The sequence below is a fragment of the Mastigoproctus giganteus genome, chromosome 4 (genome assembly GCF_048544385.1).
Source record: "Mastigoproctus giganteus isolate SK-2022 chromosome 4, ASM4854438v1, whole genome shotgun sequence".
Taxonomy (NCBI): domain Eukaryota; kingdom Metazoa; phylum Arthropoda; class Arachnida; order Uropygi; family Thelyphonidae; genus Mastigoproctus; species Mastigoproctus giganteus.
This window is the reverse complement of record NC_143578.1, coordinates 140,672,440-140,695,850: the sequence shown is the minus strand read 5'-3', so window position 1 is coordinate 140,695,850 and position 23,411 is coordinate 140,672,440. Positions and strand designations below refer to the sequence as shown.

The 23,411-nt window shown below is 39.8% G+C and overlaps 1 protein-coding gene across 1 annotated transcript in view; it reads right to left on the bottom strand.

Moving 5' to 3' along the window:
- Positions 1–23,411, bottom strand: part of LOC150087100 (uncharacterized) — a 449,565-nt gene that overhangs the window by 399,330 nt on the left and 26,824 nt on the right. The window contains exon 3 of the mRNA XM_090372375.1: positions 18,421–18,687. Within this exon, the coding sequence (XP_090228501.1) occupies positions 18,421–18,687 (267 nt within the window). The remainder of the gene's footprint in view (positions 1–18,420; positions 18,688–23,411) is intronic.

Genomic DNA, 23,411 nt, shown 5'->3' with positions numbered 1-23,411 from the left:
AGATATTGTTGAAATATCAGAGACATGGTGTCACACAGATATAAGGACTACAGAACTGGAATTTGGGGAGTACAACATCTGCAGAAAGGATAGACAGGATAGGAAGGGAGGAGGGGTTATGCTATTAGTTAAGAAACACATAAAATCCAAGGAAGGGAAGCCAGTCGACATTGCTGGACAGTGCAGTGTCAAGTCAGTTTGGTGTGACATAAGCATTGGGAGATCAAAATTGAGAGTAGGAGTGTGCTATAGGCCTAATGACTCTGATGAGTATAATAAGAAACTGTACAGGGAAATAGAGTGGGCCAGTAAATCAGAGAGTCTTATAATGGGGGAATTTAATTTCCCAGATATTGACTGGAATTCGGGGGCTGGTCACTCACACACTAGCAAGGCTTTTGTCGATTTATTGGATGATTGTTTTCTACATTAGCATGTTTGGGGAGGCAACTAGAGGGAGTAATACTCATGATTTGATTATCAGTAGTGATACTTCATGCATTAAGAATCTGCAGATAAATTAACCACTAGGTGGAAGTGATCACAGTATGCTGAAGTGGGATTTACTCAGAGGTAACTACCATTACGGGTAAAGGGAAGGGTTATTGCTTTCGTAAAGGCGACTACGATGGACTGAGACAGTATTTAAATTCTATACAATGGGACCAACTGATGATGTTACCAACAGCAAACTCAAAATGGTAAGCATTCAAAGAACTAATCTTGGAAGCTACTAGGCTTTACATACCAACTAAGAAATATTGTTGAAAAAAAGCCGTGAATTAGGGTTGAATTTGAATGTGTCTGCAATTCTGCCCAGACACGATAGGAGGGAGTATATGATGAGAGCCCTGTCGATCAATTCGGCCCTAGAAAGATTGTGCAAGGCTCAAGGGGTAGAATTTTTTTCAGCCTGGGCTGTACGTGTTAACAGGAGAGACTGCTTCTACAGGGATGGGATACACTTAAATAGAAAGGGTGCAAGAATGTTTGCTGATGCTATCGAGGCAGTATTAGGTGGGTCGGAAAACTGCTAGATTGGGGGGATATAAGGACTAATAGATTAACAGTAGCCACTGGAAGAGGTGAAAGTGATTCTTGCACTGCTTCTATTGGAATGAGCCGCAGCCTGGAAAATAAGATGCAGGATATTTCACAGACTGCTGGGAATCATTGGGGTACAAGTAAACACATGGGTTGTGTTAGGGTAGCTAAGGAAAAAGAACAGGTGCATGTATACTTGCGTGTACACCAATGTTAGGAGTTTAGTAAATAAATATGATGAATTTGAGGTATTGCTCAAAACATAAAAGACAGATATTGTGGGGATTTTAGAGATGTGGTGTCACACAGATATAAGGAATGCAGAACTGGAATTTGGGGAGTAATGTCTACAGAAAGGATAGGCAGGATAGGAAGGGAGGAGGGGTTATGGTATTAGTTAAGAAATACATAAAATCCAAGGAAGGGAAGCCAGTCGACATTGCTGGACAGTGCAGTGTCAAGTCAGTTTGGTGTGACATAAGCATTGGGAGATCAAAATTGAGAGTAGGAGTGTGCTATAGGCCTAATGACTCTGATGAGTATAATAAGAAACTGTACAGGGAAATAGAGTGGGCCAGTAAATCAGAGAGTCTTATAATGGGGGAATTTAATTTCCCAGATATTGACTGGAATTTGGGGGCTGGTCACTCACACAATAGGAAGGCTTTTGTGGATTTATTGGATGATTGTTTTCTACATCAGCATGTTCGGGAGGCAACTAGAGGGAGTAATGCTCTTGATTTGATTATCAGTATTGATTCTTCATGCATTAAGAATCTGCAGGTAAATGAACCACTAGGTGGCAGTGATCACAGTGTGCTGAAGTGGGATTTACTCAAAGAGGTAACTACCATTACGGGTAAAGGGAAGGGTTATTGCTTTCGTAAAGGCGATTACGATGGACTGAGACAGTTTTTAAATTCTATACAGTGGGACCAACTGATGATGTTACCAACAGCAAATTCAAAATGGGAAGCATTCAAAGAACTTATCTTGGAAGCTACTAGGCTTTACATACCAACTAAGAAATATTGTTCAAGGTTTAGGCCTAAGTCGATGTCAGATGAACTAATGAGACATATGGCAGAGAAGAAAAATGCATGGGATACATATAAATTAACACGTGACACAGAAGCCTACGATAGATATAACCTGGTCTGTAACCAAGTCACAAAGGAGGTTAGGCAGGCGAAGGCAGATTACGAGAAATCTTTGGCAAGGGATGCAAAGAAAAACAGCAAAGAGTTCTTTACTTATGTAAACTCTAGAAGGAAGGGGATGAATCAGATTGGTCCACTTGATATCGATGGGTCAACTGTTGATGATCCTACTCAGGTAGCTAACAAACTAAATGAATATTTTGCATCGACATTCACATATGAGGAGTTATTCAGCGAGGGGAATGACAGAGGTGTATTCAACTCTGGCAGTAAGCTAGAGAATCTTGTAATAACTGAGAGTAAAGTGGATGGGAAATTGTTGAAGATAAATAGAAGAAAGGCACCTGGGGTGGATGGGATCTGTCCAGTTATATTAAAGGAGGCAGCAAAGGAAGTAAGCAAACCCTTAGCCATAATTATGAGAGCTTCCTTGGACTCAGGGGAAGTACCCATGGACCGGAGATGTGCAAATGTGACCCCAATTCACAAAGGAGGATCAAAGGGCGACACAAGTAATTATAGACCTGTTAGTTTAACTTCTGTTCCAGGAAAATTAATGGAGGCACTGGTTAAAGAAGCACTGCTGGATCATCTAGACATCTTCTGTATTGACTTCAGTTATAGCTCAGACACAGCATGGTTTTGTTAAGGGGAAGTCTTGCCTGACCAATTTTATTGGATACTATGATGCAGTCACAAAAGAACTGGATGCAGGGAATAACTTTGATATTATATACTTGGATCTTAGAAAGGCTTTTGATACTGGTGCACATGGAACACTGCTGCACAAATTGGAGCAGTGTGGCATTGAAGGCAAATTACTGCTATGGATGGTTAAGGGGGAGAAGACAGAGAGTGGTAATCAATAGACACTGCTCATCGTGGACTAATGTTATTAGTGGAGTCCCTCAGGGTTCAGTATTGGGTCCATTATTGATTTCTGTATTTATAAATGATATCAATGGTGGTATATCAAGTTTAATGTCCAAGTTTGCAGACGATAAGAAGGTTGGTTGGCAGGGTTGTCAAGGTCACCACTGACACTATGCTACTGCAAGAGGATCTGGAAAGGTTGAGCAGATGGGCTGAGAGGTGGCAAATGAAGATTAACATTGACAAATGTAAAGTACTACATATGGGAAACAGCAACCCCAGAGCAACGTATCAACTCTGTGGTACTACACTGACAGTGGTAGAGAATGAAAGGGAACTGGGGGTGGTTGTGCAGGCAGATATGAAGTTTTCTGAGCAGTGCAGACGGGCTGCAAGAGTAGCTCATGGTGTATTGTCGATGATATATAGGAATTTTTCTAGCAGGGATAAGGAGGTGATTATTCCCTTGTATAAGGCAATGGTCAGGCCACACTTAGAGTACTGTATACAGGTCTGGAGGCCTCATTTCAAGAAGGATGTAGAGATGCTGGAACGAGTACAGAGAAGGGCAACAAGATTAGTGAATGGAACAAAGGGGTGCTCTTACGAAGAAAGGCTTAAGTTTTGTAAATTACAGTGTCTGGAGACTAGGCACCAGCGAGGTGATCTGATAGAGGTGTATAAAGCCTTGAATGGTTTGAGCATGCTCAATGCTGATTGGATTCTTCCTCTTGCTCAGAATAATCACCTGAGAGGGCATAAATTCAAATTGAGGAAAGAAGGATGTAGGATAGATGTGAGGAAATTTGCCTTTAGCCAGTGGGTGGTTGGTTGGTGGAACAGACTTCCATCCCTTGTCGTGGAAGTTGATAGCCTAAATAAGTTTAAGGCTCAGCTGGACAGGTATTTTGAACGAACAGAGAGGTGAAGTAGAAGTGCTTATTTTTTATTTATTTATTATTTATTTATTTATTTTTTTTTTTGGCTGATGCTGCATAAGCTTGCTTTCTTGCTAATGCTAACATGTGACACAGACGCCTATGATAGATATAAGATGGTCTGCAACCAAGTTACAAAGGAGGTTAGGCAGGCGAAGGCAGATTACGAGAAATCTTTGGCAAATGATGCAAAGAAAAACAGCAAAGGGTTCTTTTCTCATGTAAACTCTAGAAGGAAAGGGATTAGTATTAGTAACGGCCGCATGGTGCAAGAAAGCCTATGGCTTATGCTGCACCAGCCAAAAAAAAAAAAAAATCCGAACAAAACAATGATAAAAACAAAAAAAAAATAAATAAAATAAACTAAATAAATAACTAAATAATAATAATTAATTAAAAAAAAAAAAAAAAGGAAATTAAACCTATCATCCTATGCGCTTCCCTTACCCGAAAGTACTATCCAGATGACCTTTCAATTTCCCCAAACTGTCGGCCTCTACCACCCATGAAGGCAACTTATTCCAGTAATTTATAACTCACTGGCTAAAATAAAACTTCCTGCAGTCCAATCTAAACATTTCCCCCCCGTAACTTGAATTTATGTCCCCTAGTTCTAGCATCATTTATAATCTTGAAAATTTTGTCCTCATTCATTTTACTGATGCCTCTCAGAGCCTTAAACACCTCAATCAAATTTTCTCTTAAGTGTCTAGTTTCCAAACTCTGCAACCCACATATTCAAAGTCTTTCTTCATAAGGACGCCCTTTTGCCGATCTCACAAGGCGAGTTACCCTTCTTTGCACCCTTTCAAGAAGCTCGATGTCTTTCTTTAGGTGCGGTCTCCATACTTGAACACAGTATTCCAAGTGTGGTCTAACATAAGCCTTATATAATGGGATTATCACGTCCCTATCTGTACTTGCAAAAGTTCGATAGACCATCGATACGCCATGGGCCTTCCTTGCAACCTGTTTACAATGCTCAGAGAATTTCTGTCTGACCGTATCGTAACACCCAAGTCCCTTTCTTCCAGTACTGGGTTTAGTTGAACTCCACCAAGTGAATAAGTTTTTTTGGGATTACTGTTTCCTAGGTGTAATACCTTACACTTTGTTGGATTGAAGCACAGCTGCCATTTTTCTGACCATTCCTGAAGTCTATCTAGGTCTCTCTGAAGAAGCTCAGCTTGACAGTGATCATTAACTACTCTACCAATTTTAACATCATCTGCAAATTTAGACATCACGCCCTCTATCCCTTCATCAATGTCGTTTATGAAAATTAAAAACAACAGTGGTCCTAATACTGATCCTTGGGGCACCCCACTTCTTTCATCAACCCAATCTGAGGAATAGCCATTTATCACAACCCTCTGCCTCCTGCCCTGAAGCCATCCTTCTATCCATCTAAGGATTTTCCCAGTGATTCCAACCTGTTCCAGCTTATAAAGCAGCCGCTCATGTGGGACTGAGTCAAAATCTTTGCTGAAATCTAAATAAACAATGTCAAAATTATTCCCTAAATCCAGCTCGTGAGTGACCATTTCGAAATAGCGAACCAGATTTGTTAAACATGATTCTCCCTTTACAAAACCATGCTGAGTATCCTTGAGAATTTCAATTCGATCCAAATGATCCTGAATTCTACCCTTGATCATTGCCTCCATGATTTTCCCTACTACGAAGTCAGACTGACAGGTCGATAATTTCCAACTTCACTTTTAGAGCCACCGTTATGTATGGGAGATGCATTTGCACTTTTCCAATCCAAGGGAATCTCCCCGGAGTCTAGTGATGCTCGCATAATTAGCCTCAATGGTTCAATGCACCAGCTTGCCGCCTCTCTTAAGGATTATAGGGTAAATTCCATCAATTCTAGGAGCCTTACTGGTCTGTAGGCTCGAAAGTTTTTTCATTAAATAATCTTGCGAAATTTCAATATCATTAATTACATATTTTTTAACTTCGCTCCCACAATTTCCCATTGCCACAAAAGGCTTTTCATTTGTAAATATCGATGCAAAATAACTGTTGAGTTCATCTGCAACGGCAGCTGGTGTATTTATTACTATCCCCTTTCCCTTACGTAAAGGTCCGATCTGGTTTGTCCTGCTCTTCTTGGCATTTATATATGTGAAGAATTCTTTATCCCCCCTCTTTGCTCTGTTTGCTAGTGATTTCTCATAAACTGCCTTTGCCTGTCGAACCTTTTCTGTGGCTCTATTGCTCTTTAACCTTTCCATGCCACCTTTTTCTGCTCAAGTAATGTGGCAACTTCACTATTCATCCAACTTGGAACCCTTCTCGTGGAGTATTTTTTTTAATGGTATATACGCATTCAAGGCATCTGTGATTAATGTTTTAAAAGCGTACCACAGTTCAATTGTATTCATTCTCTGCGTGATATCTGCCCAGTTAATAGAGGCCATGTAGTACATTAAGGCATCGTAATTTACTTTTCTGAAATTAAAACCCATTCCTTTGCCTTTTACTTCTGCTACCTCTCTCGTCATCATCCACTGTAGAACTCCGTGATCACTTCCTGCTACTGGTTCCTCTACTGTCAGCCCTGTTATGTCATCTGATTCATGTGTGATGATGAGGTCTAGGATATTCTTTTCTCTAGTACTTTCCCTGACATGTTGATACAAATAACAGTCATCTAGATGATTTAAAAATTTTGTTCCCCATGTCGAGTTTCCTTCCCATTTACTCCAATCAATTAGAGGCAAACTGATATCACCCATAATAAGGCATTGACGCTTACTTGCCCATTCCATTTGCATGTAGAGGCTTTTGTCATAATCTTCACAATCACCTGGTCTGTAGATTACTCCTACTCGCATTATACCTTTGTTTCCAACTATCTCACACCATACAGACTCTATACTAGCATGTGAAATGTCTGAATCCGGGAAAGCTATCGTCACACTCAGGCTGCTTCTGATAAGAAGCATTACCCCACCACCCCTTCTATCTAACCTATCCTTCCTAAATACATTATACAAGCCATACTGAAACTCATCATCCCCAATTTCCGGGTGGCACCACGTCTCTGTAAGCCCTATTATGTCCCTGTTACTTGTTTTAACCAGCAGTTCGAATTCGCTCATTTTATTGACGACACTTCTAACGTTACTGTATAAACAATTAAGACTTACTGTTCTTGTATATTTAACAACCCTTGAAGTTTTTTAGGCTCTCTTCCCTGATATTAGCTACCCGCTCACGTGAAACGTCTTTGCCCTCAGAACATCTAGATAATACGTCCAGTTGGGGTAACAGATAAGAACTCTTAAGGTATGTGCAAGAGTTACATTCACCAATATTATCAGATAAACGCGTGTCAGTATTACCCACATCCCCCCCTAACTAGCAGTTTCCCTGAACCTTTAAGGTATCCTCAATAATACTGGCAAAAACGTTTGCACCACCTTTGTTTAAGTGTATCCCGTCTCTACAAAACAAATTCCTTCTACTTACAAGTGTGGGCCATGCTGATAGAAATTTACCCCCTAAAGTCTTGAGTTAATCCACAAGGCTCTTAACATATAATCCCTCCTATCGTATCTGGGCAGAATTGCAGACACACAGACATTATGGTCTAGCTCGCGACATTTCCTCAGCATGGTCCTGTATTTTTCCAACAAATCGTCAGATCGTGTACGTTTAATATCATTTGTCCCCACATGAATAATAATATTTTCTTTACCCCCTTTAAAATCTGACAATCTGTTGGTGACATCATCAATAGTTGCTCCCGGCAGACATACCCTGGTTCTGCTCCACCTATCCTTATTACAAAATATATTCCCCGTTTCCCTGACAATGGAGTCTCCTAATAAAACAATGTCCTTTTTAACCAGAATAGTTTGCAATTGGTTTTTCTGTTTTGAGGCTCGAATCGGGTGTGCATCACTTGGTAGATTGCTGGAGTTTTGAGTCCCTGACGAGCTCCCAGATGCATTATTTTCGAGGGCAAGCACTTGTTTTTTCAGGGACTCAAATTTTTCCATCAGTGCAACAAATTGTAATTTAAGATCGGTGCACTCCTTACATCAATCACAAAGAAAAGAATCCCCAGGTGAGGTAGGATTAGTCACCAGGTCGACCTTGGAAAACATTCCACAGGTTCCACAACGGATTAAATCATTACTCACTCGTAAATCGCCATCTGCTATTTCCATGTGAGTCACGATAACCTGTGACGTGTTTAGGGCAGATCTCATAACTACCATTATAAAGTTAAATAAATATCAATGAAAGTAACTTTAAAAAATTATATCTATAATATTATTAAAATCAAACAGTTACAGGAAAACCTATAACAAAATAATCCAACAATATCTAAATAAATCAAATATTTAAAAGCACTATCCAAAAGTAGACCATTTAACTGAGGAGCCCTGTCTAAGCGCGTCCGCTCACCTCGAATGAATCAGATTGGTCCACTTGATATCGATGGTTCAAGCGTTGATGATCCTGCTCAGGTGGCTAACAAACTAAATGAATATTTTGCATCGACATTCACACATAAGGAGTTATTCAGTGAGGGGAATGCCAGAGGTGTATTCAACTCTGGCAGTAAGCTAGATAATCTTGTAATAACTGAGAGTAAAGTGGAGGAGAAATTGTTGAAGATAAACATGGATGGATGGGATCTATCGAGTTATATTAAAGGAGGCAGCAAAGGAAGTAAACAAATCACAATTATGAGAGCTTCCTTGGACTCAGGGGAGGTACCCATAGACTGGCGATGTGCAAATGTGAACCCAATTCACAAAAGAGGATCAAAGGCTGACACAAGTAATTATAGACCTGTGAGTTTAACTTCTCTTCCAGAAAAATTAATGGAGGCACTGGTTAAAGAAGCACTACAGGATCATCTCGACAAGACTTCAGTTATAGCTCGGACACAGCATGGTTTTGTTAAGGGAAAGTCTTGCCTGACCAATTTGATTGGATACTATGATGCAGTCACAAAACAACTGGATGAAGGGAATATCTTTGATATTATATATTTGGATCTTAGAAAGACTTTTGAGACGGTTGCACATGGAAGACTGCTGCACAAATTGGAGCAGTGTGGCACTGGAGGCAAATTGCTGCTATGGATAAAGGGATGGTTGAGGGGGAGAAGACAGAAAGTGGTAACCAATGGACACTGCTCATCGTGGACTAATGTTATTAGTGGAATCCCTCGGGGTTCAGTGTTGGGTCCATTATTGTTTTCTGTATTTATAAATGATATTGATGATGGTATATCAAGCTTAATGTCAAAGTTTTCAGATGATACAAAGGTTGGCAGGGTTGTTAAGGACACTACTGATGCTATGCTGCTGCAACAGGATCTGGAAAGGTTCAGCAGATGGGCTGAGAGGTGGCAAATGAAGTTAAACACTGACAAATGTAAGGTACTACATATGGGAAACAGCAACCCCAGAGCAACGTATTAACTCTGTGGTACTACACTGACAGTGGTAGAGAATGAAAATGACCTGGGCGGGTGGTTGTGCAGGCAGATATGAAGTTCTCTGAGCAGTGCAGACAGGCTGCAAGAGTAGCTCATTATGTCTTGTCAATGATATGCAGGAATTTTTCTATCAGGGATAAGGAGGTGATTATTCCCTTATATAAGGCAATGGTCAGGCCACACCTTGAGTACTGTATACAGGTCTGGAGGCTTCATTTCAAGAAGGAGGTAGAGCTGCTAGAACGAGTACAGAGAAGGGCAACAAGATTAGTGAATGGAACAAAGGGTTGCTCTTACGAAGAAAGGTTTGTTTTTCAAATTACAGTGTCTGGAGACTAAGCACCGGCGAGGTGATCTGATAGAGGTGTATAAAGACCTGAATGGTTTGAGCATGCTCAATGCCAATGGGATTCTTCCTCTTGCTCAGAATAATCACCTGAGAGGGCATAAATTCAGATTGAGGAAAGACAGATGTAGGATAGATGTGCAGAAATTTGCCTTTAACCAGCGGGTAGTTGGTTGGTGGAACAGGCTTCCATCCCTTGTTGTGGAAGTTGATAGCTTAAATAAATTTAAGGCTCAGCTGGACAGGTATTTCGAACGAACGGAGGGGTGAAATGGAAGTGTTTTTTTTTTTTTTTTTTTGGCTGATACTGCATAAGCTTGCTTTCTTGCATCATATGCCTCTACTAATGCTAATTTTTTTACTTTCAATTTTGATTCCTTCAAATTCTTTCCACTGCAACATGCTCTCAATATTATCTTCATAATTTCCTTCAGAATTTTTCAAATTAGCAATAGCATTGATAGTTCAAATAATTAATTTAACTGCTTTTACATAGTGAATATGTAAAGCTTCTGAAAGGTAAGAGAGCTCCTGCAGGATGTCGATCATTAGTGCTAAATGGTTAAGAAGTTCCAAATTTAAAAGTCGATTTAATAATCTGGCATATTTCCAGTTCAAAATGTTTGCACAAAGAGGGATAATTCCTCCAACCCACAATTGCCATCTGCAAGCTACAAGCTGTTCATTGTGGCCCGAACACACGACCGATCTTTATAGTCTCCACATCAAGTTTTTTAGCAATCATCCTTAATTCGTGCTAGTTTTTTGGAGACTGGTGATATTTTTTTTTTTTTTTTAATTACTGCCCGTATGCCATCATATTTTAGAACATTTTCTACACAGTGAAAGGCTGGACAAAATTTCGAAATCTGCAAGCATTTCATCTTCTTACAGTTTATATAATATCTTAGTTGCCTCAATCTCCTTCCCCCTCCACTTTGCTACTGTCGCTAGTTCTTTGAATACTGTGCAAAATGTCGGAATCACATGGATATTCAGCTACTGTGACCATGTAAACATAGACAGGAGAAATTTACTGGAAGACATGAATCACTCACTTCTCCGAAAAATATATGCCCGTTTGTCATATTTTCATATGTTGCATATTTTCAAAAAAAATAACAATGGGCTCTCGCGAGCCCACTATAGCTCACCACTGATCTCCATACTTGAAAACAGTATTCCAAGTGTGGTCTAACAATAGCCTAACAATAAGGACGTCATAATGGGATTATGACATCCTTATCTTTACTTGCAATTGTTTGATAAATCATTGATAGGCCACCATGGGCCTTCCTTGCAACCAGTCTACAATGCTTGGAGAATTTCATGTCCGACCATATTGTGATACCCAAGTCCCTTTCCTCCACTACCGGCTTTAGTTCAACTCCACCAATTGTATAATTTATATTGGGCTTACTGTTCCCAGGTGCAATACCTTACACTTTGCTGGATTAAAGCATAGCTGCAATTTTTCTGACCATCCCTGAAGTTTATCTAGGTCACTCTGAAGAAGCTCTGCTTGGTGGGTATGCTTGGTGGTGATCATTAACTACTCTACCAATCTTTACATCATCTGTAAATTTAGATATGACTTCCTCTATCCTTTTATCCATGTCATTTATGAAAATCAACCACTGAAGTAAAAACAACAGTGGTCCTAATACTAATTCTTGGGGAACCCCACTTCTTACATCAACCCAATCTGAGGTATAACTATTTATCGCATATGCTCTAAAACCTGCTTTGAAGCCATCCAGCTGTCTACCTAAGGATTTTCCCTGTGATTCCAGCTTATAAAATAATAGCTCATGTGGGGCAGTCAAATGCTTTGCCAAAATCCAAATAACAATGTCAAAATTATTCCCCAAATCCAGCTCATGAGTGACCCTGTCAAAATAACTAACCAAACCAGATTAGTTAAATACGATTTTCCCTTTACAAAACCATGCTGGGTATCCTTCAGAATTCCATTGCTATCTAAATGATCCTGAATTCCACCCTTTATCACTGTCTCCATGATTTCCCTACTACTGAAGTTAGACTAACCTGCCAGTAATTTCCCACTTCACTCTTAAAACCGCCCTTATGTATTGGAGATACACTGGCACTTTTCCAATCCAATGGAATCACTCCCAAGTCCAGTGATGCTCTCATAATTAGCCTCAATGTTTCAATGCACTGACTTGCCACCTCCCTTAAGATTATAAGGTATATGCCATCAACTCCTTAAAATAGGCCTCTGGGGTTGGGTATATTCATACTATAATTTTTAGTGTTTCTCACCAACCACTGAAGTAAAAATGAAAACCAAAATCTTAAAAAGTTTATGTTTGAATTTACAATAAATTTACAGTAGATCAACAAAATACGATTATACAAAATGTTACTGATAATGAAATACTGAATTAGGATAGAATAAAACAAATGTAATTTACAGTGAATGTACAATTAAAATGATAATAAAATACTGAATTAAAATGCAATAAAATATACTAGATTAAAAGCACTAAAATAACTGAAGCTTTCAAAGGCTTCTGCCTTCTTCCTCAACAGTGGTTTTCGTTTTTACTTCAATGGTTGGTGAGAAACACTAAAAATTATAATATGCCATCAACCCCAGGAACCTTACTGGCCTGTAGGCTAGAAAGTTTTTTCATTAAATAAACCTACTTGTTCACCTGCTTGTGGGTGGTCCAGAAATTTTGACCCCTTCCAAGATTTTTCGACTAAAGTGTTTCTCAAGAAACTTGAACTAAGATCCCAAATGGTAGGTACAAGATAAGTCAATAGTTGTTCCCTTTCCTTGAGTTTGGGGCTACATTTGTCACATTGAGGATTTACCCTTCTTTTCCTCCGCCATTTTTATTTACAGAAAGTTAAAAATTACAGATTGTTATTATTATTATTTTTTTTAATCCTGCTTGCTGAACAGTTTGTTATAAACCAGTGATAGTTTGTATGGTGACATACTGAAGACTAAAAAAGAGATAGTATTTAATTTAATCCAATTTCTATTCATGATGGTTGAATGAACTTAAATATTGAAGATATACATATCTGGCTAAGATGATTCAGCTGGATGTGTTACTCTACAGTTTCACCTCAGAGGTTAATGATTGAATATTCACTTATAGCTGGCTTTTAACAGAATGCAAGGAGAGGCTTCTTTGTGTGACATAAAATTTTGAATAACCTAAAAATGTGACACAATGGCATTTGATATAATTTGTAAAATTTGAAAACATTGTGGAAATACTGTTGGAACTACTGCGCCTTCAAGTTACAGGTGATTAGAGTCAAACTTGTGTTGAAAAGTGGTGGTAACTGTTGAGATATTTAGAAGAGCACACATGGATAGCATGATTGTATGAACTCTCAAGTTTTCTACACTGTTAGAAACAAGGTTCCTGAAGAATGTAAAAGTAAAAATTTTGGAGACTAAACCTGCCATAGTTCTATAAGATGTACAAATATAATCCTAAAATTGGAATAGAAGAAACAATTTGATTCAACTACTGTGCTAGAGGTGGAAGGAACATCTGATGTGACATTGTAAATACATTAAGAGTAATGAGTAACTTGAAGAGGAAACTTTGTATATAAGTTTATATTGTATGTTTGTGCTTTCCATTTTTTTTTTTTTTTTTGAAGTGTTGTTGGATTTCCTTTGACAAAATGTCAGGAATTTTTGAATTATTTTAGTCTATAGTTACAGGAATTTCGCTGGCATCCACAGGTATAGCCACAGGTACACTGCCTCCTATGGATGTGGGATTTTGTGCATTGTGCACTGACAGTGGAAAAGGCCCATAGTTAAGATAGTGAGGTATTCAGAACTTGGCAACCTGAGTACAGAGTTAATGTATCCACTGGTTTTCCTGTATTTTATTGCCTCCAGTGGATGCAATAAAATACAGGAAACAGCTCCATGTGCCGAGGACAGGCACTGGGCAGCAGTTGTCCAGGTGATGGCTGCTCCCTGGTGGCAAAGAGGCCTGACTCACAACACATACTACAGAACATTCACAACACTACATATACATTCATTAACCACACTTCAGGCCCATTTTATAGAGTTTCTGTATTTCATCACAGTGACATTAGGTTTTTTTGTTGGTTTTTTTGGTTTTTAGGAGCATTAGTAACTAAGGCCATATTGCTCCAGGATATGCGGTGGTCATTCCCTGACCTTTCCGCATCTTTCGTATTTGGTGGTGACGGGCTCGAACTCCGGTCTAATCAAGAAGCATGTGATACGCACTACTGCTCCTTCCCACCTGGCTATGGAGGGTGACATTAGGTGGTGATGGACATTAGTCTGGGAGCCACCATAGACAGGGTACACATACATACACGTCAAAGATTTGCCAGATGTTGAAAGGTATTCCAGCTGATCAATCTTCCACCAAGGTAAACTATATGGCAGATATGGTCTACCACTAGTTAGGGTGGTTATCACGGGGAAGTGATCACTTTCATATGGGGTCACTCCACCTCCCAAGCAAGTGAAGAAAGGAGAGAAGGGGTGCAGACAGAAAGATGAATGGCAGAGTACGTATGGGTAGGCATGTGGAAGAATGTGTTTGTTCCCACATTTAGAAGGAAGAGTTCATTCTCAGTGAGCATATGCTCTATGACTCATCCCCTTCCATTTATCTTAGCTCTACCCCACAGAGTGTTATGTCCATTAAAATCCCCAAGAATTAAGCAAGGGGAAGGTAATTGCATGACATAATCAATGTCTTTCTGACGGATGACAATGCCAGGTGGAAAATAAACAGAGCAGAGAGTTAATAAGAACCCCATAGTAAGGTGAATTGCTACAGCCTCAATGCCAGTTGTAAATTGCAAAGGCAGAAAGGGGGATTGGTTGCCCATGAGGATTGTGATTCCTCCATGAGTAGGTTGTTGTTATTTGGGTTTTAGGAGCATTAGCAACTAAGGCCATATTGCTCCGGGGATATGCGGTGGTCATTCCCTGACCTTTCCACATTCTCCGTATTTGGCGGTCACAGGCTCGAACCCCGTTCTAATCAAGAAGTGTGTGCTACACACTGCTGCTCCTGCCCACCTGACTACGGAGGCGCAACCCATGTGTAGGACCATCCAAAATTCTGTCGTTAAGAATGATGGCAATGTTATGCATTGTGGGGTCATTGTTTGCCTTTAAAGAAGTCCCCTGTATGCAAAAGCAAGCTGGCTTGTGCTTTTGCATGAGTGCCTTGATGTCATCAGTAATTTGCCGGAATCTGTTGTTATTTGGTTTTTAGGAGCATTAGCAATTAAGGCCATATTGCTCCAGGGATATTGTTATTGTTATTTGGTTTTAGGAGCATTAGCAACTAAGGTCATATTGCTCCGGGATATGCGGTGGTCATTCCCTGACCTTTCCGCATCCTCCGTATTTGGTGGTGACGGGCTCGAACCCCGGTCTAATCAAGAAGCGTGTGCTACGCACTGCTGCTCCTCCTGCCCACCTGGCTACGGAGGCTTTGACGAAATCCATGACATTTAGGAATTTAGCCATTATTTTGGTGGTTCCATCAGGTGGCTTCTGAGGTGCTGAGGGCTTAATTTTGTCAGTCTTGGATTTTTTCTTTTTTGGGAAAATGTTTCTAGTAGTAAGAAGTTTCCTGTCGCTATGCGCAGAAATTCTCTTAACAGCAATCACTCCCTGTGGCTTTAGTTCAGAGCACATTTCCTCCTCAGTAACCTCGAGAGCGTCCCACTCTGAAATGACACCTCTCGATGAATTGAGTGTGATATTGGTATTCCTCTGATTGATGCTGCTTGGAGTAGGTGCTCTGAATGCCTGTCATTTTTAGTTTCAATTAGGAGGTCCCCTGAATGAAGCCTCTTAACTGATTTAACAGAACCTGCTAACCCCTCTAAGACTTTCTGAATAAAAAAGGGCGACATTTTCCCAATAGGTTTTTCACTGTTAGAATGCATGATTAAAAATCTTGGGATAGGCCCTGATGTTATTTCAGTTCTGGGTCACTTGGCAGCATTAGCTTTATCTGTCTCGCCATCTGTATTTTCAGATAGGGACCAGGTTGGTGACCCTGAAGAAATTAGTTTATCAGGATTCATAATGTTTTTTGTATTGGTTCAGTGCCTGGGCTCCGCACCCATAATGGAGCCAAAAGGGATGCCCATTACCTGGGAAGCAATAAATACACTTGGGAGTGGAATGCCAGGGCTAACCAGACACCATACCTGCACCGCGGTCAGCCTGAATCCTGTCCCTCGGACCACGCAGGTAGGGGCATGGCATTGACACGGCTGACCCTTGCAGGCAAACCAACTAGCCAATTGATCCTAGTTGGGCCATCCTGGACCACCCGTCTTGTCAAAGCAGGGGCTAAAGTGGTGTGTCGAAGCTGGCCGCATCAACCACCAGGATCCCCTTTTCCCAATTTCCATGGGTTGCAGTGCACAGCAAACACACGGGATTCCTATGATGTTAGCCTGGAACCTAGGCTGTGGGTGTTGGATCCCAGTGATGCAAATCTGGAGGACCAGAAGCATCACTGGGAAGTGCCCTCACCACGTAGTGCCCACGTCAAGGGGTAATCAAGATTATAAAACTCTTTTCCGCCAACCACCTGGTAACGATTACACTGAGTGATCACTGAATTATGACCACACCTATGAAAACTGAATGCAACCCGCTGACCACATGAGGTATGAAAGTGCACAGTTACTTGACCTACATAGCATAGATAAGGTGTCAGTGGTTCAGTAGGTAGTAAAATTCCGAGTGTGATGGGTAAAAGGAAGGATTTATCGGACTTTGATAAAGGACGGATTGCGGGTGCTCGATGAGCTGGTGCCTCAATTTCCCAAATGGCTGAACTGGTGGGGTTTCAAGAGCTGCCGTAGTTAAAGTATACCAGGACTGGCGTCAAAATGGTGAAACAATGACCTGACGGCAAAACTGCAAAGGTCAGCAAAAGGTTGATGTTAGAGGTGGGTGCCGGATCCTACAATTCATACAGGCGCAGCACTGTTGAAGAGTTGACTACCCAATACAACATGGGCCAACTTGGAACAATATCTGGCATTACCATGCATCGCATGCTTGCACGTATGGGCTGTACCAGCAGATGACTGCTACGGCATCCTCTCTTAACAAAGGTTCATCGGCATAAAAGACTCACCTGGTGCAAAGAGCACCAAGGCATCAGAAGACTGGAAGAAGGTGTGCTGTTCTTGAGTCACATTATTTACTCCACACCGTGGATGGTCGTGTACGGATTTGGTGTCTTCAACATGAGGCTGTTGATCCATCATGCATGGTATCAAAAGTGCAGGCCGTTGGAGGTGGTTGTATGGTGTGGGGCATGTTTCACTGGCAGGAACTTGGACCCCTGGTGCATGTTGAACAACATATCAGTGGCCTCTGCTATCGTCAACTGCTTGCTGACGGTGTACACCCCGCTATGTTACACTTTTTCCCGAATGGCGATGGTGTCTTCCAAAACGACAATGCACTGAGCCATTGGGCACTTGTTGTGCAGGACTGGTTTGAGGAACACAGTTGGCTTCCAGCATATCAATTGGCCTCCGAACTCCCCTGATATCAATCCTGAATTTCAATCCCATAGAGCACTTGTGGGACACTATGGAAAGACATATCAGTTGTCTGAATACACCAATCACCTCCATACCTGCATTGCTGACTGCATTACACACAGCTTGCTTGGCCATACCTCCGCAATGCTTCCGACATCTTGTAGTCGCCTCCGTAGCCAAGGTGGGCAGAAGCAGCAGTGCGTAGCACACGCTTCTTGATTAGACCGGGGTTCGAGCCCGTGAGCCACCAAATATGGAGGATGCGGAAAGGTTAGGGAATGACCACCGCATATCCCTGGAGCAATATGGCCTTAGTTGCTAATGCTCCTAAAAACCAAACAACAACTGACATCTTGTTGAATCAAGGCCACATCGGATAGCTGCTGTACTGAGGGCAAAAGGAGGATCTATGAAGTATTAGGTAGGTGGTTACAATTCAGTGATCACTCAGTGTATATGTTTCATTCATAAACAAAACAATAAGTTCCCGTGACTGAAGTGATTATTTGTGACATGATATAAAAAAGACACCTGGTAAGCATTTACGTATTATTGTTATTATTAAAAATTAACCTTAAAACAAAATTCTTCACATTATATCTAAGTTTGTTTTACTAAAACTTCTAATTCTACTATTTAATTCAACTAAAAAAATATTATGAATCCCTAGTGACTGTCTTTGCAATCACTGAAGAGGTGGTAAGAAAATTCCACAAAATGCCATTATGTACATATTTCCAATTGGGAAATAAACATAATAATACCAATTCAAGTTTTCAGTACTTTATTATCTTCAAATAATACCATTTTTATTGTTTTTTGTAGCTATGTTTGATGGACCACATTGTCATGTGTATTTAGTTTCTTGTTTTATAAAGGAAATATTTTTTAAATATTTTATATAGTGTAGAATTTAATTTTTTAATCATTTAATGAATTTATTAATTAAAACCATTTGGCTAATTTCTTTATTTTAAACCAGAATACAAATACCATACTACTTACCATTGTAGCATGATAATATTTCATATGTTGTCACACCTGGAATTTCAAGGTATGGATCTTGAATGTGAGTGAGAGAAGCTGTAGTATGGTGACTTAGCCGGCATACATTATTTGAAGGGTTTCCATAATCAAATGATTGACATCTATAATTAACAGAAAGACATTTCTGACGACAGTCCTCCAGTGAGGTCACATCCTGATAAACAGCATCAACTGTTTTTAAAATACGTCCTGACAGTTTCCGGAATTCACAAAGTCTTATGCCTTCTGCATATATGAGAGAAATCAGTGATAAAATATATTATAATGGTTTGGCAAGTTATGACTATAACAACTTTATTGTGATATCTCACTTGTGTAACAATCAGCAATAACAATCTAAAATAATTTATTTTCTAAGATTTAATTAATTAGCAGTGAACTTTACAATTTCATTAAAATTGTAAAGTTCACTGCTAATTTTTTGACAGGAATCTGACATAAAACCACATGTGACAATGTTTATAAAATACACCATATGAATCAATTGATACATGGACATGAAACAGGCATCTAAAATAGTATTATGGCTCAAGAAGTGATGTCAAATTATTTTATTACAGTTGTGGAGTAGGCAAAGCTGGTTTGACAGAAAACTTTCAAGTAAAAAAAATATCTAGTACATGCTCCTCCATTATACCCCCTTTCCCTGTGTAAAAAAAAATTGTGATATTTTAAAATAAAACAGGTAGCACCTGTTTTATTGCTTTGGTTCAGCACAACACAAACTATTACAAGAATACACAACTGAATCAAAAGTGAGAGATTTTGGGCTAATCAGAAGCACTAGTCTGAACTGTTTATGCAATAGTGTGCAAGCAAATGATTCATATTACTTTCATTTAATGTCACAAATGCTATAATTAAAAAGTACAGTAGCTGACAGCAAAAATATAAAAATATAATCTTTTGTCAAAAGTTATTCAACGTGACCTTACAGAATAATTCTAGTTGGGTCTGACATTTCGATGCCATAATTAATTTACGAATATATCAAATTTGAAATCAGCAATGGCCATCTTAACATTTTTGGAAAAATCTTTTGTAAGTTTAACAACAAGGCCAACTGTTTAATTTTTATATAGAAACCTTTGATCATTATGAAATCTATCATAATATGTTATTTATCATTGTGCCTACTGTATATCAGAGAAGGAACCATTTTATATGAACTTTGTTCTCAAAAAAAAAAAAAAAAAAGAGAAGAAGAGATCAGATGATAAAGAAGATACTGACTCATTATTTGTTAAAGTAATTTCATGGTAATTATTAGCTTACTGTTAATAATTACCGTGTGTGTATCAGTGACTAACAGGTACTTAACCCAATGGTAGCAGCAAAGCACCTCACAGGAGCCCCTAAAAAATAATGGTCCCACATTAACTGCAAATTAAGAGTAGAAGACCAGTTGAATTACTTAACAAGTACAGGTCAATGTAGGAAAAAAGCCATGACTTAGGGTTGAATTTTAAAGTGTCTCCAATTCTGCCCAGACATGATAGGAGGGAGTATATGATGAGAGCCTTGTCGATCAATTTGTCACTGGAAAAATTGTGCAAAGCGCAAGGGGTAGAATTTTTCTCGGCCAGGTCTGTGCTTGTTAACAGGAGAGACTGTTTCTACAGGGATAGGATACACTTAAATAGAAAGGGTACAAGAATATTTGCTGATGCTATTGAGGAAGAGTTAGGTGAGTCGAAAAACTGTTAGCTTGGGGGATACATCGACTAATAGATTAACAGTACCCCCGGTAGAGGTGAAAGTGATTCTTGCACTGCTTCTATTGAAATGCAATTAAGCAGCAGCCTGGAAAGCAAGGCAATGGGGGATTTCCAGGACTGCTGGGAGTCATAGTGGAACATGGGCTGTGTTAGGGTAACTAAGAGCTGAAACAGGTACATGTATATTTGCATGTACACCAAAGCTAGGAGTACAGTTAATAAATTTGATGAGCATGAAGTGCTAGTCAAGACATCAAAGGCAGATATTGTTGGGATATAAGAGACATGGTGTCACACAGATATAAGCAGTGCAGAATTGAAATTTGGGAAGTACAATGTGTACAGAAAGGATAGACAGGACAGGACGGGAGAGGGAAGGTTATGCTGTTTATTAAGAATCACAAAATTTAGGGAAGTGCATCCAATTATGTTGGTGGACAATGCAATGTTCGGTCTGTTTGCTGTGACATAAGCACTGGGAAAGAAAAAATGAGAGTAGGTGTGTTATATGCCTAATGAATCTGATAAGTATAATGAGAAATTGTGCAGATGGGAGATTTTAATTTCCCAGATATTCACTGGAATTTGTGGGATGGTCACTTACACACTAGCAAGGCTTTTGTAGATTTATTGGATGATTGTTTTCTACAGCAGCATGTTTGGGAGGAAACTAGAAGGAGTAATACTCTTGATCTGATTATCAGTTGTGATTATTCATGCATCAAGAATCTGCAGATAAAGAAACCACTAGGTAGCAGTGATCACAGTGTGCTGTAGTGGGATTTACTCAAAGAGGTAACTACTATCAGGGGAAAAGGGAGGGGCTTTTGCTTTCACAAAGTTGACTACGGTGGTCTGAGACCATATTTAAATTCTATACGGTGGAACCAACTGATGATGTCCAACAGGAAATTCAAAATGGGAAGCATTCAAAGAATTAATCTTAGAAGCTACTAGGCATTTCATACCAACTAAGAAATATTGTTCAAGATTTAGGGGCGCCTCCATAACCAGGTGGGAAGGAGCAGCAGTGCGTAGCACACACTTCTTGATTAGACCGGGGTTCGAGCCCGTTACCACCAAATACGGAGGATGTGGAAAGGTCAGAGAATGACCACCGCATATCCTGGAGCAATATGGCCTTAGTTGCTAATGCTCCTAAAAACCAAATAACAAACAATAACAATCAAGATTTAGGCTTAAATGGATGTCAGAGGAACTAATCCCCACGGTCTTACATCTGGTGAGTATCGGCTTGGCACACCAGGGTCCTGAGCTGGATATCATCATTCTTCTGTTTCTTCATGATACCCTTCTATTTCTGGCCCCCCACCTCCTCTCTCTCTCTCTCTCAGGGGTAACTCAGAATTTTTTTTTTTTTTTGGTTGGTGCAGCAAAAGCCTCGGGTTCCTTGCACCATATGGCTAATTTTAATAATAATAATAATAATAATTAGACATGTGACAGAGAAGAAAAATGCATCATACTACATGTAAATTAAAAGGTGACACAGAAGCTTATATGATATATATAAACTGGTCTCTAGCCAAGTCACAAATGAGATTAGGCAGGCAAAGGCAGATAACAAGAAATCTTTGGGAAAGGATGCAAAGAAAAACAGCAAAGAGCTCTTTACTTATGTAAACTCTAGAAGAAAGGGGATGAATCAGATTAGTTCACTTGATATCAATGGTTGAAATGTTGATGAACCATCAGGTAGCTAACAAACTAAATGAATATTTTGCATCTACATTCACACATGAGGAGTTACTGAGGAAGGGGAATGCCAGAGATAAATTAAACATTGGCAGTAAACTAGATAATCTTGTAAATAACTGAGAGTAAAGTGTCAGAGAAATTGTTGAAGATAAACTTATGTTTATCTTCAACAATACTCAGGGGAGGTACCCACGGCCTGGAGATGTGTAAATGTGACTCCAATCCACAAAGGAGGATTGAAGGGAGACACAGGTAATTACAGACCTGTTAGTTTGACTTCTGTTCCAGGGAAATTAATAGAGGCACTAGTTAAAAAAGCTTGTTCGTTTGTTTGTTATTTGGTTTTTTTAGGAGCATTAGCAACTAAGGCCATATTGCTCCAGGGATATGCGGTGGTCATTCCTTGACCTTTTTGCATCCTCCGTATTTGGTGGTCACGGGCTCGAACCCCGGTCTGATCAAGAAGCATGTACTATGCACTGCTGTTCCTGCCCACCTGGCTACGGAGGTGCTGGTTAAAGAAGCATTGCAGGATCATTTAGACAAGACTTCAGTTATAGCTCGGACACAGCATGTGTTTTTCAAGGGGAAGTCTTGTCTGACCAATTTGATTAGATATGATGATGTAGTCACAAAGGAACTGGATGCAAAGAATAATTTTGATATCATATATTTGGACCTTAGAAAGGCTTTTGATACTGTTGCACATGGAAGACGGCTGCACAAATTGGAGCAGTGTGGCATTGGAGGCAAACTGCTGCTATAGATAAAGGGATAGTTGAGTGGGAGAATACAGAGAGTGGTAATCAATGGACACTGCTCCTCGTGGACTAATGTTATTAGTGGAGTCCCTCAGGGTTCAGTGTTAGGTCCATTGTTGTTTTCTGTATTCATCAATGATATTGACGATGGTATATCAGGCTTAATGTCCAAGTTTGAAGATGATATGAAGGTCGGCAGGGTTGTTAATGACAGAATGCTGCTGCAACAGGATCTAGAAAAGTTGAGCAGATGGGCTGAAAGCTGGCAACTGAAGTTTAACATTGACAAATGTAAAGTATAGGAAGCAGTGACCTAAGAATAACATATCAACTGTGTGGTACTACACTGACAGTGAAAAGGACCTGGTGTAATTGTGCAGACAGATATGAAGTTTCTGAGCAGTGCAGACAGTCTGCAAGAGTAGCTCATGGGGTCTTGTCAATGATATATATATATATATATATACAGGAATTTTTCTAGCAGGGATAAGGAGGTGATTATCCTCGTGTATAAGGCAATGGTCAGGCCACACCTTGAGTACTGTATACAGGTCTGGGGGCCTCATTTTAAGAAGGATGTAGCTGTTGGAACAAGATTAGTGAATGGAACAAAGGGTTGCTCTTTTGAAGAAAGGCTTAAGTTTTGCAAATTACAGTGTCTGGAGACCAGCTACATGCGAGGTTATCTGATTGAGCTGTATAAAGCCTTGAATGGTTTGAGCATGCTCAAGGCTAATGGGATCATTCCTCT